We start from the raw sequence: 13,732 nt of genomic DNA on the forward strand, positions 1-13,732 counted from the left end.
TCTGAAACCAGTTCTGCCACTGTAAGTAAGAAGAAAGCAATGCTCTTGATCTGTCAAGAGATGCTAAAGTGGATTCATTAAATTTCTGTAAGGAAGAATGGATCATCTTTAATATTTTTCTTTAGTTTTCTTTATATAAGACATTCCAAAGTAAAGAAAGCGTGCTTTTTTCAGTTTGCGGGAATGGATCCGGATTGGTCAATCCAAATAGAATGATTTATAATGAACTAAATATAGAGATCCCTTTTTAAAAATTGCCAATGTTAAGATAAACAAAAAAGTACAAAACAATCATTGTATTTCTGTGTTTTAAGAAAGTTTTAGAAAACTTCAGACCCTCTTGAGGTCAACAGTTTTAATATGTAAACATGGGGACTTGTTTGATAGAGCACACAAACAAAAAAAGCTTAAAATAACCCAGATTTAACAGGACTAAAGATAAAACAAGTGAAACATTAGAAGAATACCTATTATACAATACTAAACACTGTAAAGGATTATCTCTACTATGTAATGCCATTAGCAGTCATATTATACAAAGTGGTAACTTTACACTGACCACTGCTAGCTGTTTAATGTGTTTTCTTTATGGGTAAATATCACTGGTTCACCATCAACACTGTAAAAATAAAACACTTATCCTTTCAGGTCAATACTGCATACCACCTGTCCTTTACATTTGTGGGCACTTGTGACACTAATTTAAATGTATGGGTAGTTATAATTCTAAGTTACTGAACTCTGAATACTAGAAGGACTTGATCTTGAGAATTACTAGTCAGTATAATAAAATATCAGAAGAAAAAAAAGAAAGTTTTTAATAAAAACTACCCAGTGCAGAAGTTTAGATGTTGGCAGATGGAAATCTTTTTTCAAAATAAGTGTATATCATAAAGAGCTAATTTTACATCAGCAATAAGATGTACAGCTAGACTAAATTGCATAGTTTAAGATATTTGCTTTGCACATATTTCTACATGCTAGATAAACTTTGTATAATGGAAGGTTAATGAGCAAAAATGTCTAGATTCTGTCTCACATTGACTGGCTATGCATAGAGGGGGAGGAAATATGTCAATGAGAAATCTGAAAGTTAATTAAAAGAGAACCAGTCACAGCAAGAGAGTCAGTACCTGTTGGCAAATGTGTTCCCACTGAGCATTGAGTTCTTTTAGTTCTGTCTGTATTCTGGAAGCAAATTTGGGCTCTGCCTCATTCTTCATTTTCTTCCCAACCTCATTAATACTGTTCAAACTGGGCTGGATTGTCTGGATATCATTTACTAAGGCCTAAAGGAATAGTAGAAGGTTTATGAAAACAACACATGCAGATACTGTTACAGATATGCCATTTCTATAAAACTGTCCAATAAAGTAAGCGCATAAAATATTCTGCTACTATGTGTGTGTTTGGTCCAGATCCCTGTTGAAATGACCACAATTAATAGAGAATATTATGCAAAATACAGAGTAGAGGGAAGAACAGTCTTAAAATGAGTTTATAGGATTAGCTTTTCTATGCAAGATAAAACAGAATTAATAACATTTATACAGAATTATAATATGGCATAATGTTTAAGAGGCATGGGGCTCAATTCTTCAGTATTATTCAGTGTTTTTGCATCACTCTGGTGCTATAAATGGTTTGTAAAGCCATCTTCCTTGACTATCACAGGAATTATCCCTCTGTGGGTGGCTGTATGCTACCCATCTTACATCCTCGTGGGGAGGCTTGAGTGATACTCTGGCAATTCCCAGCTGCTGGATCTGCCCATGGGGGTATAGTTATTTGGATGCAAATTAGATCAGCCCAAGGCTGTTGTAATTTGCACAAGAGACCAGCTCAGCCTCTAACCAGCTCTAATTCAGATTTCACTGAAATCAATGGAAGTTTTATATTATCACTTGATAGGATTTGTAGTGGCATACCATAAAATGGCATAAAGTTACTTTTTCCATCCCTATCTGTTTCTTCATGAAGCAGAGCCGAGTCTCAATAGAGAAGTGGGACTAAGGTTTCTTCTCCCAAAACTGTACATACTAAATTGAACAAAGCATAAAGTACAACAAAAGTAAAGTGAAAGAAAGGATTATGTTTAAAGCAAATAAAAACGGAGTCATGTAGAGGAATCAAATCATATACTGATTATTTTCAATCATGGGATCTGGTAGGATAAGTGAGGAATAGACTGCATAGGAAAGAAAGTCAATAGTGACAATAAGGCAAAGGAAATAGGTTTTGAGGAGGCCTTTGAAGAAAGAAAACAAGGATGTTTTGTCTTTTTAAGAAGGGCAATGAGCCAAGTGAAGGGAGCAGTATGAAAACAGGCATGAAGGCAACAGTAGAAAGAAAGAGAAAAGGTTAGAATAGCAAAGGTAGTGAGTTGAGCATGGCAGGAGACTCAGCAGAAACTTAAATGCCAGAATGAGCAGACTGAACTTTATGCAGAAAGAGACAAAAAGCCAGAAAAGAGACTGGGGGGGGGGGGGGACAGACACAGTCATAACGGAAGAAGAAAAAGGTAATTTCAGCTGCTAAATATTGGATAGCTTAAAGAAGAGAGACTTGAGAAGGGATCATCATATGAATGAAGGCTTTTGAAGTGGGAGTGAAGAACAGAAATAGAAGAGGAAGGAACAGATTGCAGAAATGTTATAAAGTGAGAAGTGACAAGATTTGGTCTGAGTCTGAATATTTAATCAAAGATCACTAAGAATGCCATGGAGGACAGCAAAGCTTCTCACATGATGGATATGGTGAGGAGAAGAAAAGTTTGGACAATGATGAGAATTTCAGCTTTTTAGTGAAGTGTTTGACTTCCGAAGGAGTTATTTTTATACACTTGCTACAAATTTAGGCCCCTAGACTCCAGTGGAATTACATTGAATTTACAGCAGTCTAAGAGATACAAATCTGGCTCTCAACTTTGTGTCTCCTGCTTCCATGAAATGAGAAACTACCACAAAATGGCAACAAGAAAAAAAAGTAAATGATATCTTGGGGCAACGTATGCTCTCACCGTATTATGATTATTATTTATTTTATTTATAGTAGCACTCATTCAAGTGCCAGGTACTTTTTCAAATACTTAAGAAGGGAACTCCAAGGCGCTCACAATGTTTCAAACTTTCTGGTTTTGTCCAGCCTGGACATACCACAAGGATACAGTATTACAGCATCCATGTTACTCCCTTTGTACATTCAACTTCCTCTTTTTTTTCAGTATTTCCTTCAAAGCCAGGACATTCAGTTTCATATACATTGCATAAACAAAATCAATAGCGATTCAGTTTTAAATGTATTTCTAGGTAGGCAAAGTTTGGGTTGATTCTTCTTCTAAACACTCACCCAGCCACCTACACACAAAAAATCCAGTACACAAGGACTACTTACTGTACACTGTTCAAGCTGTTTTTCCAGCGCTTCTGAGTCACCGAGGGCAGGCCACTCTTCCTTCAGAAAAGCATCCACTTCAGCCATCCATTTCTTCAGGGTTTTAGTGTCATTCTGTTAGTTAAAAACAACAATCTATGGTATGCTACAAGCACTGACTGATGATAATAGAATTCGTCATGACACTATCACTAAACTTCAGCACAAAATAATTCTAAAATTAGGAAGAGGTCACAGCACTTTGAACAATGCAAACAAGCAAATACATTGGGGCCGGGGGTTGCCTTTCACCATTTGGCCTGCATTTTGATCATTTTAGTCTTAGCATTTCTTGTTTTCAGGAATAAACAGGTTGGATTTTGTTTCTCTTATTTGTTAATGGTAAGAATACAGAAACCCTTTCCCTCATCCTCTTTTGAAAACAGCAATAAGAAGAATGAGAATACCACCTTCCACTTATATATCACCACTTCTAAAGGTCTCCAACTATTTAAAATTGTCCTTTAATTGCGGTTCACCATCACTTTAAGTTTTCTTAAACACAATAACTGAAAAAAAAAGACCATCTTATTTCACTAACTGAGAGGCCACAATGTAGAAAAACTGTCCTTTGAAAAATACAGATGGAGTACTATGTTTACTCCAAGGTTAACTGCAGCGGAGATCGATACAGAGCAGGTCTCCACTGCATCTGGAAGCATGCTTCCCAGAATGAGTAGACAGACATGCACTAGCTCTGCTCAAGCTAGGTCACTAAAAAAAGTAGTGTAGCCGGAGTAGTATGGGTGGCAGTTTGGGCAACCCACCTGAGTACAAACTGGCCCAGATCCCCTGGGTACATACTTAGGCAGCTATTCCAACCCACCATCTATGCTACCCCGGTAACATTACTATTTTTAGCATGCTAGTTCAAGCAGAGTTAACATGTGTCTGACTACTTGCAAAGGGAGGCACACTCCTAGCTTCAGTGTAGACACACTCAAAGTGGGTTTCTGAATGTCACACAATGAATCAGTTCCAGAGCTAGGAATAGAGTCTAGGAATCCTGATTCCCAATCCCCTGATCCAACCACTAGGCCACATTTGAACCCTAATTCTAAGACCACATTCTTTAATCAACACTAGCAACTAGGAAAACAGCTGAATATAAAATTCTATCAAAAAACCCCACAAGGGGGCTGGCCTAGCAACCCTATGGCAGCATCACACGGAGAATTCAAGTCCAGCTCTGAGCTCTCAGAATGCAATTATTTTTTTGACTCCCTTCAACAAATACTTGAATCAGTGCTGATGAGCTCTGAAGAGAGCCACATCCAGCCTTCTTTAACCATGGAGAGGTTAAAGTGCTGCAATGCTTAGCCTTTGGGGGTCAGGAAGAAGCTTATGTTATCCCTTTATTAAAGGCTAATGTGTCAGCTAAGGAGGAGCATCATCAAGTTATACAAATGATGAGCTGCTGAATTAACACTCAAATAGTATCACTTTTTTCTTCATAGTATTGCTTTATCAACATCTGTAAAATACACATTCAGCATTATACAGAATAATTAATTATTATATTTTTAAGCAGACAGTTCTCATTTAAATAATATTGTGCCCCAAATTTGTTCAAATCACACTCAAATATACATATCGGATAACCCATGAAGAAAATGCTCCAGCTCATTTTTATAGCACCAGGCTACTTTGCAAAATCAATTGAATCAATAAAAATGAATGATATAAAAGCAATGAATACCAAAATTACCAAAAGAGCGAATAAAGTGATTTCTTCTGGACTTTTGTTGTCAGGGAGTAAAAGTAATCCAGAATCATATTTTATTATGAGATTTCAGTATTTTAACATGCATGTATAAACATTTTTCACTAAAGAGAAAAATACCAATTTGAAGATTTCCTTTTGTTAACTAAGGATACAGATATTACTCTTCAAAAACTGTGAAGATCAAATAAATGGATCACATTCTGAAATGAATATGTATTTTATCTGCTATCAGTAGTGATTTGAACATATACCTCTACGATACACTCCATTAGGAAGCAATAGCCAAGAAGCCACCTAAACTAACTAAACACTCAAAGTATACTAGAGGGATATACAAGCAATCAGTTTTATATGAATCATACACTTGTTGCGTAGTGATCCTAGTAATACGGTGAAGGCTAACATAGCAGTAGCCATTATGCGCTCAGAAATAGTGCACATTATATTGTCAAAACTAAGTGTTTTACTGAGAGATGTAATGCTATTTAAGACACCGAGGTCTGTATTTTTGAAAAAGGCAATGGTATCTTCCTAAACTTCTACACGGAAAGCCAGCGGTTATGAATAAAAAGCCAATTTAAATTTCTTAAGGAAAGGATAGTACCTTAAACTGCGTACTTCCCAATATTTCATTATATTAGCAATGAACACAAACCAAAGTCTTGCTATGACAGCCAACTTTATTATTTTCAGACTCAAAGTGCTTCCGATTAAACCAAATTTAGGATTGTTGGGGTCTTCTGGAGAAGATTAGTTCTTAAATTGCTATGTTGTTGATTACCTATTTATGATGATATTTTTTTATGGTCAACTCTCCCCTATGGTCAAACAGAATCAGATGAATGAATGCTTTGTTATTTTGCTACTGGGTTTTTCTTTGCAGAAACAGGGATACAAGACCAACCATGACCCTGCTAACAGAACATTTATTCCTGACCAGATGACTATACTGGATTAAATAGGAAACAGTAGTCTGAACTCACTCAAAAAAATCCTATTTTGTTATATTCCATAACACAAAAGCAACAATCAAATTCTACTTGAAACAAACCAAGGACAGGGACTGAAATATTCATACATTGTAAATTGAGCACTGTATGTAACAACTCACATTGTGCTGGTCAGCCTTGAAAAAGTCTTCAGGGTTACTTTAATTCCCTTGTCTTTTATGAGTATGCAAGTGATCGTTTACATGGAAGGAGGGTAGAATAAAATGTAAAGATACTTCCTGCAGAATATTTTCGGAATTTTGGTGCCTGATTAATCAGAATCAGTTTGAAAATTGTGCTTTAGGATTATATACAAACGGAACAGAAATATATTCAAAATTGAGACATGAATGACATATTATAATATTTGTAGGTCCAGGTTTCCCCGGTCTTGTTGTTGATTTGGTGAGCACCAACAGTGCATCAGATGACTTGCCAACGAATGTCTACATAAAATCTCTGCCATGAGGAAAACAATCTAGGGCTCTACTCCTGCAAATTTGTATATAAATAGTTTTACCTATGTGCCTAGTACACTGGGGTCCTGATCCTTGATTAGTGACCTGTAGTAGTTGTTACCACAATAGAAGTAACAGTGATAACAATGATGATGAAAGTAATCCATTGAAATCAAGAAGGTTAGAGTTGCATGGAAAAGTGTTTGAAGGATTACAGCGTTGGGGCGCTGACTTTATTCTCGCTGAAATCAATAGGAGTTTTGTCATTGGTTTTGACACAAGCAAAAACTGGCAAAAGGTAAGAATTCTGGGTGAAATTCTGGACTCATTGAAGTCAATACCAAAGCTTCCATTGATTTCAGTGGGGTGAGGATTTCACTCTTACAATAATCTATCAAATGGATCATCATTGCATCAGTCAATCAACACCTTAGTACCTGCCAAAGGTTTAGAATTTTTAAATTTCCTTTATTCTGATTCAAATATCCAGTGCAATACAAGAATCTCACACATGGATTGACCTGAGACTCCTCCCTTCTATCTTGTTTTATTTCAAGAATTAACTTTTACAGAAATATATAAAAATGCATGCATATATAAACATTTAATGTCACAGGACACCAGAAGATGGGTGTGTGTGTGAGAGAGAGAGAGAGAGAACCCCTACTAACCTGAAACTGCTGGAGCTTAGTCATCAGGTCCTCAAGTTTTTGGCAACAGTCTACCAGCTGAGCTGATAACTTCTTCCAGCAACTAACGATCCCCTCAATTTCAAATCGATATTTCTGGCTGACCTCTGCAGGGGCTTTCCTGGACATCTCTTCCACAGTTGTGCTGAGATAGTTTAGACCATTTTGTTGCTCCTGTAGAGAGCTTTGCAAAGCCTGTGATATGAAAAATTAACATTATATTCATTCACTTGGAACATACTGAGCTATTTTGAACACTTTTCCCCCCAGAAGTAGTCAAATATTATTGAGCAAATGACTGAAATTATTAGAAGAATTGTTCAAAGAAAAGAATTAGACACTTTACCATGACCTAAGTAAAATTTTAATCTTATTCAGAAAACAGCTGATTAGAAATACATTCAATTCCTAATTTTAACGGTATAAATACTTGCATAATTAAATTCATTGAGACATTGTATACTCCATTAAATAACGTATTATGTCCCCAATGATTACTATACACTTATCTTCAGAATCAAGGATTGATCAGTACATTGATCAATATATTGATCAGCATGGAGAACAGATATTTTCTGCTTTACATTTCTATATTTTCACTGCCAGTTGCATCCAGTAAAATGCTCTTTAGCCATCGGATAATAAAATAATACTAAAAGTCCACATGCAGAGAAGCTTTATGCCCACTGGCAAAGCTCATCCCACATCTGTCTCTGCTTGGAGTTGCAGATTGGGATGGAGAGAAGTAAATGTTCTGTATTTTTCATAATACTAGTTTCTAATGCATACATGAAAACATTCATTACAATGAGCTGAATGCCTGCTTAAGTGCTGTAAATATCTCTGAGAACATTTTGTTTCTATGGGAAAATGCAAAAGCTATTCCCCTAAGGTGTTCAGTACCTTAAGTATTTGTTTCAACTGGCAAATACCAACCCTGGTACTTTTTCAATAACATTCAGAATCCTTTTTGAGATCAGTAAGTAGCCCCTCCCCCCAACCATAGCTGTTGGGCTAAATCCTCAGCTGCTGTAAACACTCATACCTCCATTGGCTTCAATGGAGTTATGATGGTTTAAGCCAGCAGAAGTTCCTTCCTCTTGTGTTTTTCAATCAGAAGACTTTTCCACAGTCCATACACTTACCTTTAGCTCCCTGAGTCTCTGCTCCATGATCTCATATTCAGTGACAATAACCTGAGGTATGGAGAGTTTGTTTTCTGACTGCTGGATCCACAAAAGGATAGTGTTCATTGTCTCCTTATAGTGTGCAGGAGGCAAACTGTCAAAATCTAAACCAAATGCAGAGAGAAAAAGGAGAAGAAATTTAAAATGTTTCATTCTCTCTTAACTGAACTGTATGTGATTGTCAGGATATTGAGAAGTCCTAGGTAAAATCTTGGCCCTCTTGAAGTTGCAGTTTTGCAACTGACTTCAATGGGCCCAGAATTTCACCACTAGATCTTTTCAAAAATGTACCCAAAGAAGTACAGGAGGACAAAATGCTTTGAATAATTTACGCATTCATCCTTACATTTATTATTTACTGCTGGGTTTTGTTGTTGTTTTTTTACTTAATGTGTTTTGGCTCTTTAGTTTCAGAGTGGGATGGTACTGGTAGTTACAGCACAATATATCTAAACACTGCTATTTTTGATACCAGACAGACCGACCACTGTATCTTCTCTTGTTTGGACCTCAGTTCTGCTTTTAGAACTGCTGTAGGAAGTGGCATCACCGTTTTATGGCTCATGTTAGTGTGTCTAGCATATCTGTTAAGGTAAAATGTTCTACTTAGGACAGCTGTTAAAAACTTATAACATTAGCATAAAAGAGAAATTCAAGCTGAATTTTATTGGACTGTGCCCATTAAACTGACATTACAGAGGTCTTAAATAGACAACATCTGGCATAGACACGAGCATCTCATAAGTAGAGTTGCTCCCTTCTGCCTCCACCATAGCTTGCACTGCAGTCACTGAAAAACCACACACAGATTTAATGGCCACTTGAAAATAAAATATTTTTCAATTTCTGCCACACCATATTAAACTAAAAATGCCACAAAACTATTGTACCTCTATTATATCTACAGTGTGCATGTCTTCTAAAAGATATTTTAGAAAGAAAGAATGTTTCATAGTCACAAAATGCAGAACTGATAAAGTTTGTACTTACATAAGGTTTTCAGTGCCATCTTGATTACATTCTAATAAAACAGTGAATGCAATTTGACCAAGATTTTGAGACATAATCAGTGATTCTGAGTGCCTCAACTTTGCGGTGTTTGGCTTGTGATTGCTTAAAGGTACTTAATTTTCAGAAAGTGCTGAGCACCCACCCTCTGAAAATTGTATGCCTCTAAGCTCTCTCTAGTTGGGCACCCACAAATTGATGCACCTAAAATCACCTTTTGCTTTTAAAAAACTTGGCCATCATGACCGGTGACAATGGATTTGTAAGAAAAAGTGTTTGCTGTTGTGAGGGGTTTAAGATAGCCCTGGGAGAGGGCTGGAGTAGGGGAAGAGCTGGGCTGATTGGCAGAGCAGCTGCAGCTGGGGGCCATGCCCCAAACAGACCCAGCAGGCCTTATATAAGCCAGGAGCAGAAGAGTACTCTTTCTCTCACTTTTGAGAGGGAGGGACCTGGCTGCAGGGACCTAAGCAGAGTACCTAGATTGGAACTGGGCTGGGGAAGGGCCTGTGGAGCTGGGGTGCTCCAGCCAGGAAAGCCCCAGGCTGCAGCCTAGCATTAGGCTCAACAGGTACTGAGGTTGCAGGGGACAGCCCAAGATTAGACAGAGGCACCAGGTCCAAACCCAAGCTTGCCTGTGATGAATGGCTCATACTGCAGTCTGCCCAGGGTGTGGGGGCTAGCTGGTGACTGGCAGGAGCTTACGAGTGAGGTGAGGGTGGAGGGTTCCCCTGGGAGGGGGAGACCCAGAATTGTGGGGTATTGCCAGGGGGCAGCCCCCAGTGAAAGGGGCACTGGGGTCCTGGGAGGGGTATGGGAGCCAGCAGTAAGGTGAGACACCGGCCTGAAGAGGGCACTCCAGAGGCTGGTGAGCTAATTCCCTGAGATAACCAGCAGGAGGCACCGCCGGTGAGTCTGCATCCGGTTACAGAGGGACAAGTGTTGCTTTCTTGTAGTGTACTTTCTCCATCCAAAATTCCAGTCTCCCCTAACATCTGATCTGGAAAACACTGGAAAGGGAATTCTTCCTGCTTTTCTCCAGTCAGAACAGAGTGTTCATTAGTCTTTTCAAATCGCATTTCCTTCATTACATTTATATTATCTCTGACTCGTCATATACCAACAATTCTGTGAGGACAGAACATTTAAATATACTGCTCCAAAAGTAAAGGGCACACTTACATTATATACTGCTCACATGAGGAAAGGAAATATAAAATTCTCAAGTCTTATTTTTATTAGAAAAGTGAAACATAGTTCAGTATCTCAGCCTAAAGTCATCTTTGACTCTTGTAAATAATGACTTTCTTAGAGGCTCCACATCTTGTAAGTGGAAACAACAAGCTTTAGGCTATGTCCACTTTACACACCACTGGTGACGGCATGTAGGGTATGCCGCAGTGAAAAGCAGGCTGCATCCATACTGCTGTATGTAGCTACACCCGTCAGTAAAAGACTCCAGCCGTGAGGCAGCACCGGGGAAAGGCTTCAGCAGTCCCCACTTCCAGAGTCTTTCATTGTGCGGAGGAAAGGGTCTGGAAGGAGGGAAGGAGCTTGAAAACTCCCCTGATGGGCCCATCCCCTCTCCTGGAGTCTTTCCCCACAAAAGCGGGAGGGCTCCAGTAATGGGACACTATATAGTGCTAAAAACAGCAGTGTAAATGGGGAGGCAGGGCTTGGACGAGTATGACCCTAATATCATCCCGAAGCCAGCTGGCACACTGTTGTCATGTTACATGCCACCTTTTGGGTATATAATACATCACTGGAAAACTAATTACTCACTGATCATTAATATTCTTGCTGCTGTATGTATGTTAAACCCATAAAGGACTTCATAGATAGGTGCTGGAAATGTGTTCTGAAAATGCATTTGGCAAGCAATGCCAAAGCCATGCCTGTTTCAGACAAAGGAATGCAATTCCATTTGCTTGAATGTGTCTCTGATGTAAGTTGGGCAAGGTGAGACCAAAGACAAAGAAAAGCACATTTATATGCAAGGTCAACAAAGTCATCAGGAAGGCAAGTGGGGAAAGATGACCACCTAATCTTGATGGGGGATAGAGACTTCACCCACAGGAAACCTTCCTGCCTCTTGAAGCAGAGTCAATGAATTTTCAGAAGATCTAAACAGAGAGTAAAAGCCATTTTGGCATCCTTCATTGGGGCGACAAAGGAACCAAATACCTTGAGCACTGTGAAGGGTCCTGGCCAGAAAGTCTGGTTAACGATGTTGGAAAATAAACTTGGTGAGAAACGCTTCTTTGCACAAGGGTACTGTTAGTGCAATGTGTACAGTTTGTTGCAGGTATATATAGGAATACTGCTGGAACAGATCTCAGAACTGGATGCAAACATATTAGCATTGTTGTTAGAACAGGCTCTACAAAAGCTTTTATTTTGAAAACGCTGCCAGAAATAATTTAAAAGTCATACAAACATAGCTAGCAGTTTTCTGCATTTTAAATTAATTATGATTCCTACTATTCAAAGAGCTAAATAAAAATTCATGCAGGATCAAAAAGATACCAATTTGAACTAGCCAGTGGCAGACTGATTTAAATATGAAATATTGCTTTTAAAAAGCCACTTGTCATTTCACTGGAACAATGTAAATTCTGTTTCACTTTTTCCACACAACTCTCAGCTACACCATATATTTTTGCAATAGTTTCCACTGTTAGTCAGAATAAATATTTTTTTCAGTACTACATTATATCTCAGTATTTCAGGAATAATTTTCCTTTTATAAAGTTCTTGTTTTTCACATGTGACCCCTACTGTTAGACATTTTTTTTATTTCTGCCTAGAAGGAATAACAACCACTATTATTATTTGGTACAGTTATCAAAGGTGACTGACCATTTTGAGGCTCTCTGCAAGGGTACTACTGCAGAGAATTATTTGGAAGAGCCATCTAAGGGAAGGGATCAGAAGGAGACCTCATCGACCAGAAGGCATAAGATGCATTGTCGTAGGGATGGGGGTTCCACGACCACCACTCCCAAGAGGAGGAGACAGGTGGTGGTGATCGGGGACTTCCTCCTAAGAGGGGCAGAGTAATCCATCTGCCGACGAGACCGAGAGACTTGAGAAGTATGCTGCTTGCCTGGAGCTAGAATTCAGGATGTGACTGAGTGTTTGCTATGACTGATCAAGCCCTCAGACCGCTACCCCTTCCTACTTCTCCATGTGGACATCAATGATTCTGCCAAGAATGACCTTGAGTGGGTCACTGCAGACTATGTGGCTCTGGGAAGAAGGATAAAGGAGTTTGAGGTGCAAGTCATGTTTTCATCTATCCTCCCTGTTGAAGGAAAAGGCCCAGGTATGGACCGTCAAATTGTGGAGGTGAATGTGTGGTTATGCAGGTGGTGTCAGAGAGACGGCTTTGGATTCCTCAACCATGGGATGTTGTTCCAGGAAGAAGGATTGCTAGGAAGAGATGAGATCCACCTAACGAAGAGAGGGAAGAGTACCTTCACAGGTAGCAAAAAGAAAAGGAGTACTTGTGGCACCTTAGAGACTAACCAATGTATTAGAGCATAAGCTTTCGTGAGCTACAGCTCACTTCATCGGATGCATACTGTGGCTCACGAAAGCTTATGCTCAAATACATTGGTTAGTCTCTAAGGTGCCACAAGTACTCCTTTTCTTTTTGCGAATGCAGACTAACACGGCTGTTACTCTGAAACCTTCACAGGTAGGTTTGCTAATCTAGTGAGGAGATTAAACTAGGTTTGCTGGAGTATGGTGACCTAAGTCGTGAGGTAAGTGGGATACTGGGAGGAAACACAAGGAGGAGGGTGCAACAGTGGGGGCCTCTGAGAAAGCAGGGCAATCGGCTAGTTATCTTAGGTGCAAGTACATGAATGCAAGAAGCCTGGGAAACAAGCAGGAAGAATTGAAAGTCCTGGCACAGTTAAAGAACTATGACTGGATTGGAATAACAGAGACTTGGTGGGGTAGCTCACATGAATGGAGCACTGTTATGGATGGGTATAAACTGTTCAGAAAGGACAGGCAGGGGAGGAAAGGTGGAGGAGTTGCACTATATATAAGAGCGGTATGATTGCTCAGAGCTCCAGTCTGAAACTGGAGAAAAGTCTGTTGAGAGTCTTTGGGTTAAGTTTAGAAGTGAGAGCAACAAGGGTGATGTTGTGGTGGGCATGTGCTATGGACCACAGGACCAGGAGGATGAGGTAGACGAGGCTTTCTTCGGACAATTAACTGAAGTTTCCAGAAC

The 13,732-nt window shown here is 39.1% G+C and overlaps 1 protein-coding gene across 1 annotated transcript in view; it reads right to left on the reverse strand.

Moving 5' to 3' along the window:
• Positions 1-13,732, reverse strand: part of DMD (dystrophin) — a 1,498,644-nt gene that overhangs the window by 1,180,464 nt on the left and 304,448 nt on the right. Inside the window, exons 17-20 of the mRNA XM_077807212.1 lie at positions 8,440-8,585; positions 7,277-7,489; positions 3,394-3,507; positions 1,134-1,289 (exon numbers count right to left, since the gene is read on the reverse strand). Coding sequence (XP_077663338.1) covers positions 1,134-1,289; positions 3,394-3,507; positions 7,277-7,489; positions 8,440-8,585 — 629 coding nt within the window. The remainder of the gene's footprint in view (positions 1-1,133; positions 1,290-3,393; positions 3,508-7,276; positions 7,490-8,439; positions 8,586-13,732) is intronic.

This window comes from Eretmochelys imbricata, chromosome 1 (genome assembly GCF_965152235.1).
Source record: "Eretmochelys imbricata isolate rEreImb1 chromosome 1, rEreImb1.hap1, whole genome shotgun sequence".
Lineage (NCBI taxonomy): Eukaryota > Metazoa > Chordata > Testudines > Cheloniidae > Eretmochelys > Eretmochelys imbricata.